The sequence below is a fragment of the Rhinoraja longicauda genome, chromosome 32 (genome assembly GCF_053455715.1).
Source record: "Rhinoraja longicauda isolate Sanriku21f chromosome 32, sRhiLon1.1, whole genome shotgun sequence".
Taxonomy (NCBI): Eukaryota; Metazoa; Chordata; class Chondrichthyes; order Rajiformes; family Arhynchobatidae; genus Rhinoraja; species Rhinoraja longicauda.
Genome location: NC_135984.1, coordinates 11,566,062 through 11,582,361, shown reverse-complemented (window position 1 = coordinate 11,582,361; position 16,300 = coordinate 11,566,062). Strand labels below are relative to the sequence as shown.

General features: G+C 45.2%; 1 protein-coding gene across 1 annotated transcript in view; it reads right to left on the bottom strand.

The window, feature by feature from the left end:
* Positions 1-813: 813 nt before the first annotated feature.
* rnf214 (ring finger protein 214) overlaps positions 814-16,300 on the bottom strand; it is a 44,001-nt gene continuing 28,514 nt past the window's right edge. Inside the window, exons 11-16 of the mRNA XM_078426611.1 lie at positions 15,744-15,842; positions 12,456-12,712; positions 9,841-9,955; positions 8,431-8,571; positions 7,424-7,519; positions 814-2,543 (exon numbers count right to left, since the gene is read on the bottom strand). Of these exons, the coding sequence (XP_078282737.1) occupies positions 2,478-2,543; positions 7,424-7,519; positions 8,431-8,571; positions 9,841-9,955; positions 12,456-12,712; positions 15,744-15,842 (774 nt within the window). The 3' untranslated portion in view covers positions 814-2,477. The remainder of the gene's footprint in view (positions 2,544-7,423; positions 7,520-8,430; positions 8,572-9,840; positions 9,956-12,455; positions 12,713-15,743; positions 15,843-16,300) is intronic.

Below are 16,300 nucleotides of genomic sequence, written 5' to 3'. Positions count from 1 at the left end.
GTTATCGCAGGGTGATAAAAGAGCTTCAGTAATGACTGATGGGTTGGAGGTAGCGATCCATGTCCGTCCCTCTGTTTATCCTTAACGCACACACTACCCTTCGAAAATTCAACAAGGAGGTTAGTTGGCATCATTATCTCTGGCAGTAACAGCAACTGATCTGCATGAATGGAACCACATCAATTGATTAAAAAAAAGTGTTTCTCTACATTCTCTCTACGACAATCCACAGAGAATATTTCAGATCACTGCTCATTTTACTGTTTAGCAAAGGGAAATGTTGAGGGCCTAACCACCTGCGATTTACAACGTCACGTTCCTTCTGTGCTTGTGGCAATGTAGGACAAGGATTGATGCTATACGTTAACCTTAGCCCTTGGGTCAGGGGTCAGCTGGAGGGGGAGGGGGAGGGAGGCATCCATCCCCAGAGTGAAAAGGGTGAATGAGATTGGGGAGGGGCGGTGGAGGGAAATTTTCAGATTATGAATGTTGTTTGAAACATCCAATTACCAAAGGAGTTCAGATTTGAGATGTCCAAATTATGCCCCAAAATTACCTCAATAGTATCCATATAAAACGTTAAAATAAACCCTCAAGGGAAAATGAGATATGATTAACCACCAGACCTAAACATAATAGAGGTATTCGCAGCATACATGAAAAGGCAGGAGAACGGGGTTAGGAGGGAGACATAGATCAACTTTGATTGAATGTCATAGTAGACTTGATGGACCCAATGGCATAATTCTGCTCCTATCACTTATGACCTTATGATTTATGATCACACAGTAAACCATCCACTTTAACGCTTTTTATTTTAAATTAGTCAACTCAGATACGTCTTCAGTTAATATCATCATATCATATCATATATACAGCCGGAAACAGGCCTTTTTCGGCCCACCAAGTCCGTGCCGCCCAGTGATCCCCGTACATTAACACTATCCACCCACTAGGGACAATTTTTACATTTACCCAGCCAATTAACCTACATACCTGTACGTCTTTGGAGTGTGGGAGGAAACCGAAGATCTCGGAGAAAACCCACGCAGGTCACGGGGAGAACGTACAAACTCCTTACAGTACAGCACCCGTAGTCAGGATCGAACCTGAGTCTCCGGCGCTGCATTCGCTGTAAAGCAGCAACTCTACCGCTGCGCTACCGTGCCACCCGTGCCGTTAAGAAACATCTTTTGGCACCGGGGCCCTCATCAGTCAGGGAATGGTGTACAGAAGTTAAGAAATGTTATATTATAGTTGTACAAAGCTTTGATGAGGCCATACTTGGAGGATTGTGTTCACGTTTGGTCACCCTTCCATAAAAAAAAATGCCATTAAGTTTGAAAGGGTGCGGAGAAGATTTATGAGGAGGTTGTTGGTACAAGAGGGCCTGAGCTATAGGGAGTAGTTTGGCAGACTAGGACTTTATTCCTCAAAGTGCAGGAGACAGAAGGATCATTTGACAGATGTGTACAAAATCATGAGGGGAATAGACACGGTGAATACACAATGTATTTATCCCCAGGGCATTGGAATCAAGAACTAGAAGGCATAGTTTTAAGGTAAAGGGAAACGATTTAGTATGAACCTGAGGGGCAATCTTTTCCACTCAGAGGGTGGTAGGTATATGGAATGAGTTGCCAGAAAAAAATAGCTGAGGCAGGTAAAATAACAACATTGCAAAGACATTTGGAAAGCTAAAAGGATAGGAAAGGTTTGGATGAATATGGGCCGAACATGGTCAGATGGGAATAGCTTAGATAGAGCAGCTTGGTTGGCATGAACGAGTTGGGCCATGCTGTATGACTTTATAAGAGACAAGATTTAGAGAAATTTCCAGAGACTTGGAGATGGTTCTGGAGGGTCCATTCTTTGGAATCGTATTAATTGCTTTTGGTTTAGTGCAGCAGAACCTCAACCCAGACAAATCATATCAGGAACATCTCACAGCCTGTGTACTGCTGCTTCCAAACAGCAATCAGGTAAATAAAGTTTACCCCATTCAAAATATGGTGAACAACAATAAACAATAATTGTTTGTAAAAATATCAAAAATACCGCAGGTGCTGGAAATCTGAAATAAGGAGAAAATTGTGCTGGAGGTACTCAGCTGGTCAAGCAGTACCTGTGGAGAATGAATCAGAGTTAATGTTTTGTGTTGATCACTCTTCATCGCTCCAACATACCTACATCCTTCAGGTAGCTGAAACACGCAATGCCAGCCTTAAGACCCAGGAGAGGAGCTGAATGATGACCTAGTATAATATCGCCTTCAACGTCATTTACAACATTTGCAGAACTCTGGTGTCAATTTAGTCTAGCTGGCCAACATGCCACAAACTCGTCCATCTATTCCCCACGATGTGGCTCCTTTCTCATAACGTAAACCGTTCATGTTGTTCGGTGCTGGCACAATCCTCAAAGTCCAATTCCATCGTCCTCCATCTCTTGCTGCCCGAGAGTCCAGGACCGGTCCATCACCGCGGTGTGGGGCAGAAAGGACAGCTGCTGTTTTTGTTGGTGTGTGCCCAGAACTTGATGCACTGAAGGGTGGGGAGGTGAGGGCAAGAAGGGGAAATAATGCTTTTTAAAAAAGGAGAGAGATTGCCAAATAAATGAGACATCTAGAGCTAGAATAATAATGCAAATGTCACATCGTACAAATCCCACTGCATATTCTGAAGGCTTACTCAATTATCTGCAGGGACAGAAGTGGCTTGATCATTATAGTTCCCTCAGTGGATGCTGTGCATTTTGTTTGGAAATGAAAGCAGTAACTGTGGGAAACTGTATTCTGTCAGCATGACCTTCTGGAAGGGATCATTAACAGCCTGCCAAGCTGGAAGCTGCCTGCATTGACCTAGATGGTCAGTTCCAACACACAACTTAAGTTCACAACTTAGGTCAGATGCAAAATGCAATCAGTTGTACGAAGGGGAAGGAGCAAGATAATGAACAGAAGAGGCATCCCTGTCCTCTGTGTCCATCCTGTGGCTAGCCTCTGCAACCAAACTTCAAAGCCACTGGCAAGCCACCTCCTTAACCTGTTCAGTGCCACTCCCGAGTATACTGAGGTCAGTATACAGTATGGCAGTAAACAGGTTAACTTCATGAAGCGCAAGACTGAACATTGCTGTACTGCAGTGAGGAGACTTATGGTATGGAAGATAGTGACAGAATAGAACAGCAGAACAACAAATAGATGAGGAGGAATTTATTTTAACCAGAGGGTAGTGAATCTGTGAAATTCATTGCCACAGACAGTTGTGGGGGCCAAGACATGGGAAATTTTTACGGCGGAGATTGATAGGTTCTTAATTAGCAAGAATGTCAAAGGATACGGGGAAAAGGCAGGAGCATGGGGTTGAGGGGGAAAACTACATCAGCCATGAATGAATGGCAGAGTAGACTCCATGGGCTGAATGGCCTAATTCTGTTCCCACATCTAATGGTCTTGTGGTCTTAAGTAGAGCTGCTGCCTCACAGCATTAGCAGTGGGTTCAACTCTTAATTACTGTATGTTTATTGTAGTGTTGTTGTGTTGACATGCCTGTGAGAATATAATTGTTCCTTTCCCAGAACACATGACAATTAAACACTCTCATATCATATCATATCATATCTATACAGCCGGAAACAGGCCTTTACGGCCCTCCAAGTCCGTGCCGCCCAGTGATCCCCGTACATTAACACTATCCTACACCCACTAGGGACAATTTTTACATTTACCCAGCCAATTAACCTACATAACCTGTACGTCTTTGGAGTGTGGGAGGAAACCGAAGATCTCGGAGAAAACCCACGCAGGTCACGGGGAGAACGTACAAACTCCTTACAGTGCAGCATCCGTAGTCAGGATCGAACCTGAGTCTCCGGCGCTGCATTCGCTGTAAAGCAGCAACTCTACCGCTGCGCTACCGTGCCGCCTCTCGATCCGTGGCTTTTTTTTTTAAACCATATCTATTAATTATTTATGTTGCCAGCTAGTGAAATATTTCACACCCAAAAATTGATTACATTTTTTTACCAAGCTTTATAATATGTGCAACTTATGGATTGTTTTACAGCAACCCAAAACAATTTAGTTTGATTTAGTTTATTGTCACGTGTACCGAGGTACAGTGAAAAGCATTTGTTGCGTGCTAACCAGTCAGTGGAAAGACTATACATGATTACAATCGAACCATCCACAGTGTACAGATACATGATAAACAGAATAACGTGAACGTCACTTAGTATGACATAAAATCCAGTAAAGTCCGATTAAAGATAGTCTGAGGGTCTCCACTGGGGTAGATAGTACTGCTATCTGCTAGTACTGCTATTTTGACTGCTCGATAGATCATAAGATCATAAATGATAGGAGTAGAATTAGGTCTTTCGGCCCATCAAGTCTACTCCACCATTCAATTGTGGTTAATCTATCTTTCCCTCCCAACCCCATTTTCCTGCCTTCTCCCCATATCCTCTGACACCCACACGAATCAAGAATCTATCTATCTATCTATCTCTGCCTTAAACAAAGTTGAGAATATTAGAATGAACATTTCCCCTCCCACCCGTGACCTAGCTGTCTCACTAGTCTGTTCATCTAAATTGGACTGCTTCCAACCCGTCACTCTATCCTCCCTTGCAAAGCTTATCTCCGCTATGAAACCTGCAACCTGCCCCCTTGATCCTGCCCCCACTGCCCTTCTGAAGGATGTCATTGCAATAGCTGGTCCCAGCATCCTCTCAACAACCAGTCAAATTTAAACAGCCTCTCACACTGCCTTGAGGACATAAAATGTTGGATGGCACAGAACTTCCTCCAATTAAATGAGAGCAAGTCTGAGGTCATCCTATTCGGCCCCCCCGACTCCATCAAATTGATAACAGGCAGTCTTGGAAGCCTATCCTGCCTAGTCAAACCGCATGTCAAAAACCTCGGCATGATATTTGACTCTGCATTAAAATTTGATAAGCAAGTCAACGCTGTGGTAAAAGCCAGCTTCTTCCAACTTCGAACCATAGCTAAAATCAAACCTTTCCTCAAATTCGACGACACAGAAAAAATCATTCACGCTTTCATTTCCTCCCGCCTAGACTACTGCAACTCCCTATACACTGGGATCAGCCAATCTTCCCTGTCCCGCCTGCAACTGGTCCAAAACGCCGCAGCGAGACTCCTGACGGGTACCCGTAAAAGGGACCACATCACCCCGATTCTGGCCTCTCTCCACTGGCTCCCTGTACGGTACAGAATCAACTTCAAGCTCCTCCTTTTCACGTATAAAGCCCTAAATGGACACTCCCCCCCCCTACATCAAAAATCTTCTAACCCCCCTCTCTAACTCCAGGTCCCTCAGATCGGCCGACTTGGGGCTATTCACTATCCCACGGTCTAGGCTTAAACTCAGGGGTGACCGCGCTTTTGCGGTTGCAGCTCCTAGACTGTGGAACAGCATCCCTCTCCCGATCAGAACTGCCCCCTCCATCGACTCCTTTAAGTCCAGGCTCAAAACATATTTCTACTCCCTAGCGTTTGAGGCTCATTGAGGAGGCGCTGTGAACTGTTTGCGTGCTACTGTATGTTTTCATTTTTTTTTTTCTATTGGAACCTAATCAAATGTACAGCACTTTGGTCAACGTGGGTTGTTTTTAAATGTGCTATACAAATAAAATTGACTTGACTTGACTTGACTTAAATAGATCCACTAACTTTGCCTTCACAGCCTTCTGCTGCAAAGGATTCCACAGATTCACCAACTTCTGACTAACAAAATTCCTCCTAATCGTCCTAAAAGATCGTCCTTTAATCCTGGGGCTATGACCTCTAGTCCTATACTCTCCCACTAGTGGAAACATCCTCTCCACATCCACTCTATCCAAGCCTTTCTCTATTCTGGATGTTTCATTGAGGTCCACCCTCATTCTTCTAAACTCCAACAAATACAGGCCCAATGCCATCAAACGTTCCTAATGTTAACCTACTCATTCCAGGGATCATTCTTGTAAACCGCCTCTGGACCCTCTCCAGAGCCACACATCCTTCCTCAGATATAGTGCCCAAAATTTATCACAAGATGGTTGATAGGATGGTTCAGTTGCCTGATAACAGCTGGGAAGAAAATGTTCCTGAATCTGGAGGTGTGTGTTTTCACACTTCTGTACCTCTTGCCTGATGGGAGAGGGGGGGGGGGGGAGGGAAGGGGGTGACCAGGGTGAGACTGGTCCCTGATTATGCTGGTGGCCTTGCCGAGGCAGCGTGGTGTTAATGTAGTCACTGGAAGGGACTCTGAAGAAGGGTCTCGACCCGAAACATCGCCATTCCTTCTATCCAAAGATGGTGTTGGTCCTGCTGAGTTACTCCAGCATTTTGAGTCTATCTTCAATGGAAGGGAGGCTGGTTTTTGTGTGGTGGTCCGGGCTGTGTCCATAATTCTCTGCAATTTCTTGAGGTGTTGGATGGAGCTGTTCCCCAACCATGCTGTGATGCGTCCCGATAAAATGCTTTCTATGGCGCATCTGTGGAAGTTGGTGAGAGGTGTTGGGGACGTGCCAAATTTCCTAAGGAAGTACTAAGCCTAAGGAAGTAATTCATGGCCATTTGAAGCTATTTATGGCCATTTGAAGGGTGGTCATGGTTGTGACCCTTGAAATGTGGCATATACTTTGTGCAAACAAACTCCCACAAACAGCAACAATGTTTGAGAAACACTGATTGATAATGGCCTGGATTCTTCCCTGTTGCTCTTCACAATATCCAACTGAGCAGATTGGGTCTCGATTTAATATTTTATCAGAAAGATATCACGTCCGATAGTGCTGCTCCCCACTGGGGTATCAGCCGCGCACGTCTCCGATGAAGATGGCAGGGTGGTACCAAGTACATCACAGCTGATAGAACAGAGAGAGTCCAGATTGTTTCACTGTCAAATGTATCGACAATGGAACAATGAAACTCTTACTTGCAGCAGCATAACAGGCCTGCATAGACACAGAGAACACTGCAACACTAGAACACTCTTCACCCACAATGTCGGTGCCAAACATGACACCAAGTCAAGCTAATCTCCTCTGCCTCCCTCCCCCTCCATTCCCTGCACAGCCATGTTCCTGTCGACAAGCCTCTAAAAAGCCACCACCATTTCTCCTTCCACCACTACCCCTGGTTGCCCATTCCAGACACCTGTCTGAAGACACCTGTTATCAGTCTGAAGAAGGGTCTCGACCCGAAACGTCACCCATTCCTTCTCTCCAAGATGCTGCCTGACCTGCTGAGTTACTCCAGCATTTTGTGAATAAATACCTTCGATTTGTACCAGCACCTGCAGTTATTTTCTTACATTCCAGGCACCGATCACTCTCGGTGCAAGAAACTTTGGCCCGCACATAAAAGTGAAAGATCAGAGTGCCGACTGACGGGAGACGGGACCCTCACCTCTTTGTGGACAATGTGGGAACAGGCCATTTGATGCACTTCACCCACCAGCACGACCTTCTGACACATCAAACACAGTCGGGGGCTGCCAGGTACCTGAGGTCAGAGAAACACTATTCACATTAACGCCAATGGGAATACTCGCCAATTAGAATATTTTTTAATCAAATTGTTTAAACCAAGTCATGAAAATAAGGCAAGCGTTAACCAGCCGAGCGAGTTATATTTAAATGCTCTTAAAACCACACTAATGTTAACAATATAACAGCACATTATCGTTTCCGGTTGCTGTCTATTTATTTTGTGTGATTCGCACCCAGGCTCTGCATTTTGTAGCGTATCCTAGCTATTTTAACTGGGGTCTTATAGTATGTACAACTAAGCCACAGTAAATCGACAACAAAAACAACTCCTCATATTACTGCACCAAACATTATTTGGACATAAACCTAGACTCGTGGCACCCCCAACTGATTATCAAGCATGCAACTCTGCAAGTATCTGGACAGTAACACACTAAGTGCTGGTGCAACTTAGCTGGCAGCATCTGCCTGACCCACTGAATTTTAGTTTTGGAGATACAATGTGGAAACAGGCCCTTCGGACCACTGATTCCACGCCTACCATCAATCACGTGTACACTAATTCTATCCTACACACTGGACGCAATTTAAAGAAGCCAATTAACCTATAAACCCGCACGTCTTTGGGATGTGGGAGGAAACCGGAGCACCCGGAGAAAACCCACGCGGTCAAAGAGCGAACGTGCAAACTCTGTACAGATAGCACACGTAGTCGGGGTCAAACCCCGCTCTCTGGCTCTGTGAGGCAGCAACTCTACTGCTGCACCACTGTGCCGCCCTCCAGTATTTTGTGTTTTGCCAAAGATTTCAGCATCTTGCAATTCCTTGTGTCTCTGGAAAGTAACGTCCTACAGACGTGAAGTCACAACAAGGCGTAGAGTAGTGTACAAAAATCATCTCTGTAAAGACGGCGAGTTCACTAACCAGCGCGGGTCTCTCTTGGCACGAAGGCAGGCGTCCACTTTTACCTTTGGGCACGGCCATGTAAGGAGTGGTCTGAGCAGCAGCTGGTGGGAAGTGCCCAGGCATGCCGACAGGGACTCGAGGGGGGCCCGAAGGCAGACACTGCAGTGGGGAACGAAAATACACTTTAACGAGATTCATCAGTATCAGAAAAATGTTGCATTGAGCAAACATTTAAACTTCTGCACTCTCTCAATAAATCAATACTTCACATTTTCTCGAAAGGATGCGCGTGGTAATGTTGGCGGCACGGTGGCGCAGCGGTAGAGTTGCTGCCTTACAGCGAAATGCAGTGCCGGAGACTCAGGTTCGATCCTGACTACGGGCGCCGTCTGTACGGAGTTTGTGCGTTCTCCCCGTGACCTGCGTGGGTTTTCTCCGAGATCTTCGGTTTCCTCCCACACTCCAAAGACGTACAGGTATGTAGGTTAATTGACTGGGTAAATGTAAAAATTGTCCCAAGTGTGTGTAGGATAGTGTTAATGTGCTGGGATCACTGGGCGGCGCGGACTTGGTGGGCCGAAAGGGCCTGTTTCCGCGCTGTATCTCTAAATCTAAAATCTAAAAAAAAACACTATTGGATATGACTGGGTAATTCTACTATCAGTCAAGCTGATGTAACCAAGAGTGAAACATACAAATTACTACCTAACTATCTGGCAATCTTTGCATTTCTGAGGAAATATGGATGGGGAAAAATTTGCTGCAATTTTGTTTGTTTCCTCTGGTCACTAAATGGACCATTTTCTGAGTAACTGATCTTGTTGCCAGTGGCGTTAACCAAATGCTGTGAGCGCACAAACACTATCCTGGCCTTGCATCAAACTTCCTGTTCTCGGTCAGACGTATCGTGTATCATGTATCTGTACACTGTAAATGGCTCGAGTGTAATCATGTATTGTCTTTCCGCTGACTGGATAGCACGCAACAAATGCTTTACACTGTACCTCGGTCACACGTGACAATAAACTAAACTGAACACTCTGAAATCGTCGTCACCAATTGCTTCACGACAGCATCACCCTCAGACTACCTTTGATCGGACTTTACTGGACTTTATCATGCACTAAACGTTATTCACGTTACTCCCTTCATCATGTATCTGTCCACTGTGGATGGCTCAATTGGAATCATGTATTGTCTTTCCGCTGACCGGTTAGCACGCAACAAAAGCTTTTCACTGTACCTCGGTACACGTGACAATAAACTAAACTGAAACTTTTAATGACAGCAGCAGCTTTGGCCCAAATGAAAACTATCTAGAAAGTAGGTCAGATTCAATGCACATCAGAGTCATATATTGATGAGAAAATATCTTGTTAAGGTACTAATTGCACATTTGCTGGTTTGTACTTTGGCTCTGGAGGTTACCTGGTCTGGATCACCGAGACATTCGGCTACTTGCTGGACTAGTTCCTCCACCGACAGGCCAGCAATCGTCCCGCGTGAAGTCTTTATCCGCTGTAGGATGTGCATCAGCTGCAGTCTGGTGAGAATGGCAAAGAGTTAGTTATAGGGTAGCATGGTGGCCTAGCGGTAGAGTTGCTGCCTGACAGCGCCAGAGACCCGGGTTCGATCCTGACTACAGGTGCTGTCTGCACGGAGGAGGAGCCAGCGCTGCCCTCGCAGCTGCGGCTTGCCTGCAGTCCGTCTGTATTTGTATTTTGTGTTGTTTTGTATGAATTGTAGTTTTAATATGGTGTAGTGTTTGTATGTTATGTTGGGGGGGGGGGTGGGAGGGAACGGGAACTGTATAATTCTCTCTCCCGAACGGAGACGCGACCTTTGTTTCTGTGTCGTGTCTCCGTTCCCGCTGCGGCCTACCACCGGCCATGCACCTGGGACCACCTGGGGCTCTGGTTCGCAGAGCCCGCGGCCCGGACTCACCACCTGTGGCGCTGGCCGCCTTCGGATGTTGCGGGAGCGGCTGCGACTCGTCTCCGGAGGCTCCGGCGCGGGCCGCGTGGATGTCGGAAGCCCGCAGGCTCCTGGATGGGGGCCGACATCGGGAGCTCCGGCAGCGGCGGAGGCAGCGTCTTCGCCCACCCCGAATCGCTGGGCTTCGGTTGGCCCGCCTCGGACCTTTCACCGCCCAGCGGGGGCTTCAACGTCGGGAGCCCCGACGTGGCAACTCCAACATCCTGACCGCGGGAGAAGACGGCAGGGAAGAGAAAAATACATTCTGGCCTTCCATCACAGTGAGGAGGGACTGGAGGAGACTCACTGTGATGGATGTTTCTATTTGTTTGGTGTTAGTTTATGATTGTATGTGTTATTGCATTTTTATTGATTATTCTTATTGGTCTTATTGTTGAACTGCGGGTAATGTTTCATTTCACTACACATTTATGTGTATGTGACAAATAAACGACTATTGAGTTTGTACTTTCTCCCTGTGACTGCCTGGGTTTTTTCCCAGGAGCTCCGGTTTCCTCCCACACTCCAGACGTGCAGGTGTGTACGCTAATTGGCTTGGTGAAATTGTAAATTGTCCCTTGTGTGCGTAGGACAGTGTTAGTGTGTGGGGATCACCGGACGGCATGGACTCGGTGGGCCAAAGGGCCTGTTTTTGCCCTCTATCTCTAAACTAAAACTAAGAATTATGTAGCCCTTCATGAAATAGAGAGAAGACTTTTCATCCCATCAGGGTCTACATTGCCACAGAGAGCGATTCTCATTCCTGACTAAGTCTCCTTGTATTGTAACATAGGAGGTTATGAGCAGGAGTGGATGACTTGGCCCAACAGACCTACCCCACCATTCAATATGATCATGTATGATCCTCCTCTCCTCTTCTATGCCTGTCCCCCATAGCTTGGATTCCTTAATCTTTCAAGCTTTTTTCTAAGCTTCCTATTTAAACACCCCACAACGCTCCGGCAGCAGAGAATTCCAGAGATTCGCCACCTTAGCTAGAAGTTGTTCCAACGCACGTCAGTTTTTAAATGACCACCATATAACTTTGCATTAATATCCACCTCTCCAATCAGTTCTTCCCCCATCTACACAGTCGGGGCATTTCAAAGTGGCACTCAACCAGCAAAGCCCAGGAGTCTTTGGAAATGGGAGGAAAGCAGTGCATCGGGGATACAACATCAGAAGTCAAAGCAATGACATGCAAACTCCACACAGTCAGTACTGGAGGTCTGGATCGATCTCTGGCCACGAGTGTAAGGAAGCAATCTACTTAGCCACAGTCATAGAATCAGAGTCAAAATGCATAGAAACAGGCCCTTCAGCCCAACTTGCTCATGCCGACCAAGATGCCCACCTACATTAGTCCCACCTGCCTGCGTTTGGTCCAAATACCTCAAAGCCTTTTGTATTCATGTACCTGCCCAAATGTATTTTAAATGTTGTTAATAGTACCAGCCTCAACTACCTCTTATTAAATCGTTCTCCACTCACTTAAACCTACTTCCTCTGGTTCTTGATTCCCCTACTTTGGGTAAAATACTCTATGCATGCATCCTTTCTATTCCCGTCATAATCTTATGCACCTCTATAAGATCATCCCTCATCGTCCTGCGGTCCAAGGAATAATGTCCCAGCATGCCCAACCTTTCCAGATAGGCCTTCAGGCCCTCAAGTCCAAGCAACATTCTGGTAAATCTTCTCTGCACTCTTTCCAGCTTAACAACATCTTTCCTGCAGAAGAGTGATCAAGTCTGAACACAATACTCCAAATGCAGCCTCACCAACATGTTGTACAACCAGCATTCTACTTCTGTACCACTGTCCAACCTGTTGCACCTCTGTTGGACAATCAGTTCCATCCTCAATTCCTGCACCCGCCCTCATTAAACACTGCGATTTTCCATGGTTAAAGTTGGCAGATTGCAAAATAGAGTCTGCACTCCCTGAGAAAAAGACTCGGAGGGAGAGAAGATGGCATACAAAGCTCCGTGAGGGTCATAGCCACTTAAGATATAATGAAAATTGCCAGCGAGCCAGAACAAACTTCTGGTTTGAGACGATCATCATACCTGCTGCAGTGTGGAAACTTTAACTCCAGTTTGTCGAAGAGTTTTTCCAGTTTGGAGGCCGGGTTGGCAACAGGTGGAGTGCCGCGAGTGTTAACCTCCGCCGGAGGCCCCAATCCTGGCGGAAACCTTGGAGCAGGCGGAAGGTGTGGCGGGTAAAAGGCGACCGGGGGAAATGCCGCCGACGGAGGCATGCTACTGGGGAAATAGGGAGGCAGCGTGGGAGAGGGGTGCCAGTTTGCTTGGGACGGTAGATCAGGCTGCGGGTTGAAAGGAAAAACACAAAGAATTACCATCCTTGGGCTCGAGATAGTCAAGAGTGTTTTATTGTCACGTGTCCCAGAAAGAACAATGAAATTCTTACTTGCAGCAGCACAACAGAATATGTAAAACTAGTACACCGTAAACAATGTACTAAACGAGAAAAACTGTTCAATGTGTTTATGTGTGCATATATACACATTTTATATATATACTAAACCAAGTGGACCTGTTGGGCCCAAATCTCTCCTGCATTGGTGCAGCACCCTCCCCTTTCCCCCTCCCTCCTCCTCCCCCCCCCCCCTCCTCCCCTCCCCCCCCTCCTCCCCCCACGCCATCCCCCTTATCCTCCCTCCTCCCCCTCCCTCCCCAGGAGATCGATTTAAACTTTAAAATGTGAATAACTTAAAAAATATAACACAAATTTCAATAAAACTACCATTTTTACCATTAAAGTGACGACGGTGAGTAAGGTGGGCCTAAAATTGTTGTGCTATCGTGTAATGTTTTGGCTGAAGTTGAGTCACAAACAAGATAACAAACGAGAGTTTTAGTATATAGATATATATATATATATATATATATATATATATATATATATATATATACACACACACGCCCATATAAAATACAAACAATAGTAGTGCAATTGGACGTTACAGTTATCAGCCTACCATTACCTTCTTCCCAATGGCAGGTGTGGAATGAACAAAGAAATAGAGAACAGAGGAACAGAACAGAGTTGGCAATGATACAAACCTATTATTCAAGTAATTAAAATGGAACGTAAAAGAAAGCTAGTCACAGTGCCAATAATTGCAAAACTAATCGAATCGTCATTAAAATCCTTCGGATTTACTCTTGTGCTTGAGGGGAGGAAATCTGTCATACTTACACGAGACCCCAGACCCACCATTGTGGCCAAATCTTTAACTGGCTCCTTAGTTCATGGGCACTCATGGTACACTGGAATTTAGAAGGATGAGAGGAGATCTTATCGAAACGTATAAGATTATTAAGGGGTTGGACACGTTAGAGGCAGGAAACATGTTCCCAATGTTGGGGGAGTCCAGAACAAGGGGCCACAGTTTAACAATAAGGGGTAGGCCATTTAGAACTGAGATGAGGAAAAACTTTTTCAGTCAGAGAGTTGTGAATCTGTGGAATTCTCTGCCTCAGAAGGCAGTGGAGGCCAATTCTCTGAATGCATTCAAGAGAGAGCTGGATAGAGCTCTTAAGGATAGCGTAGTCAGGGGGTATGGGGAGAAGGCAGGAACGGGGTACTGATTGAGAATGATCAGCCATGATCACATTGAATGGCGGTGCTGGCTCGAAGGGCCGAATGGCCTCCTCCTGCACCTATTGTCTATTGTCACTCAGTTACAGACAATAAACCCTGTCATTACCAGTGACTCCACACACTCTGAACATACAGTCTACACAAGGCATAAATCCAAGGACGTTCTTCATTGCAACTACACTTGTCAATAGTGGTCAATAGGAGAGCACACCTGATCAAATTGCTGCAGCATACTTCAGAGTAATGACCTTTTAAATGAGATAACGTTCAATAAAATAGAGGACCTGGGAATTTCGGAAGCAGTCTGATCCGAGTTTATAATAGAAAACCAGAAGAATCACTGAGGAAATGCAAGCCAGTGTTTTTGTGATGCAGCTAGTTAGACGTGTGGTATGAAAATGGTTGATCCAATGGAAATAAATAGCAAGAGTCTATGTTGCCTGGAGTATAAGAGAGGAAAAGGGAACGCATTGAAATATAAAAGAAAATTCTTAAGAGGGCCTCAATGGCGAGAGACGGTTCTGTCTGGCTGGACAGTGTGGAGCTATGGGACACTGCTTGATGAGAGATGGGCTAATTATAACTGGCGTGCGGAGAAGTGAGATTACACTGAGGGTTAAGAATCTTTGGAATTCTCTACTCCAGAGATCTGGATCTTTGGAGTGTTCAGTACCTTCCAGACCAAAATCAATGGATTTTTGAACGGAAAATAATCATATTGGCAGAGGGAAGAGTCCAGGCACTACTTTACAATGGAATAGAGGGCTTGTGGGGTTGGATAATGCAGCACTTGATAAAAAGCTCGAGAAATTATTATTTCCTTTGTTCCCTGATTTAACACATACTTATCAAATTGGTCCTGTCACCATTTTAATGGATTACTTAATTTAGACAAATTACCGCTATGGAGAAAGAGAATTTCACTCAGGAGATTGCTGACTATCAGATACCATCATCGTTTGATGGGGAAACTATTTCTTTTTTAAGTTAATGAGAGGAACAGTAGCCTCATTGTGGTTAGTCACCAGACTAGCAGGCAGGATTGTTGATGACTGACCCAGAGACACAGGTTCACATCTCACTGGGGAGTTTGAAATTTAAGCAATTACATCAATTAGTAATTTTAAAGTAAAACATCAGGCCTCTCGGACAGCAATCACGAAACAATTAGATTCCCATCATCTGCTTTGTCCTACATGTGACTTCAGATCGTAACTGCCTCCTCAAACTAAGGGGGATTAGGGACAGACCCTATTACCAGCACCACCCCCAACCTTCCCCCCATTGACGAACTGTACACTGCAAGGACCAGGAAGGGAGCGGACAAGATCATCTCTGACCCCTCTCACCCTGGCCACAAAATCTTTGAAGCACTTCCCTCTGGAAGGCGACTCCGGACTGTCAAAGCAGCCACAGCCAGACATAAAAACATCTTCTTTCCACGAGTAGTAGCTCCACTCAATAACCAAGGTCTGTAGTCTCTTTTTTGCTCTGGTTTATTTTCACCCACATGTTTAGACCGTAATGTTGTATCCTTATTGTTTTGATGTGTTTATGCTTTATTCTTAATTGTTAACTGTATGTTTGTGTTGTCATTATGAGCGGAGCACCAAGGCACATTCCTCGTATGTGCACATACTTGGCCAATAAACTTATTCATTCATTCATTCATTCATCCCTTGAGTGACTAAATAAAAAATGTCGTTAAGTGTTAGCTTCCTAACGATTACCTGTGCAGGAGGTGGTGGCAGTGGTGGCATCTGTATGGGCGGAAGACTGTTGAGTTTTGCACCATTCCTGATCATCCGAATGTGATCCTCATATTGTTTCTGTGTGCAGGATTTACAATTAAAAATTGTAAAAAAAAGTTATTTGCAGTTACCATTTACAACCCAAAGCACGTGACAGTCAAAGTAGTACTCTTGAGGTTCAACGTAGAGAAACAACAGTGAATACGCACATTGCAAGCTCTTACAAACAAAGATCATGCCATATCCTATTTATTGGCGATAGAGGAATAAATATTGACCAAGATACAAGGGAAAGATCTTCAATCACCTGATGGAGGGGACTGTTGTGATATTGCAGGGACTACTTTGTTGTATCACAAGGACTACTCTGTTTGCCTGTGTAGTAATGTCTATATAAGAGAATGAGGTGATTAGGTGGTCACTCTGGTTCCAGGTGGCCACGGAATAAACAGCCTGGATTTAAGCTCCAGCATTATAACCTTTTAAACACGTGTACTTGTGGTCCGTCCAGGGTCATAACAAAGGTACAACAGATA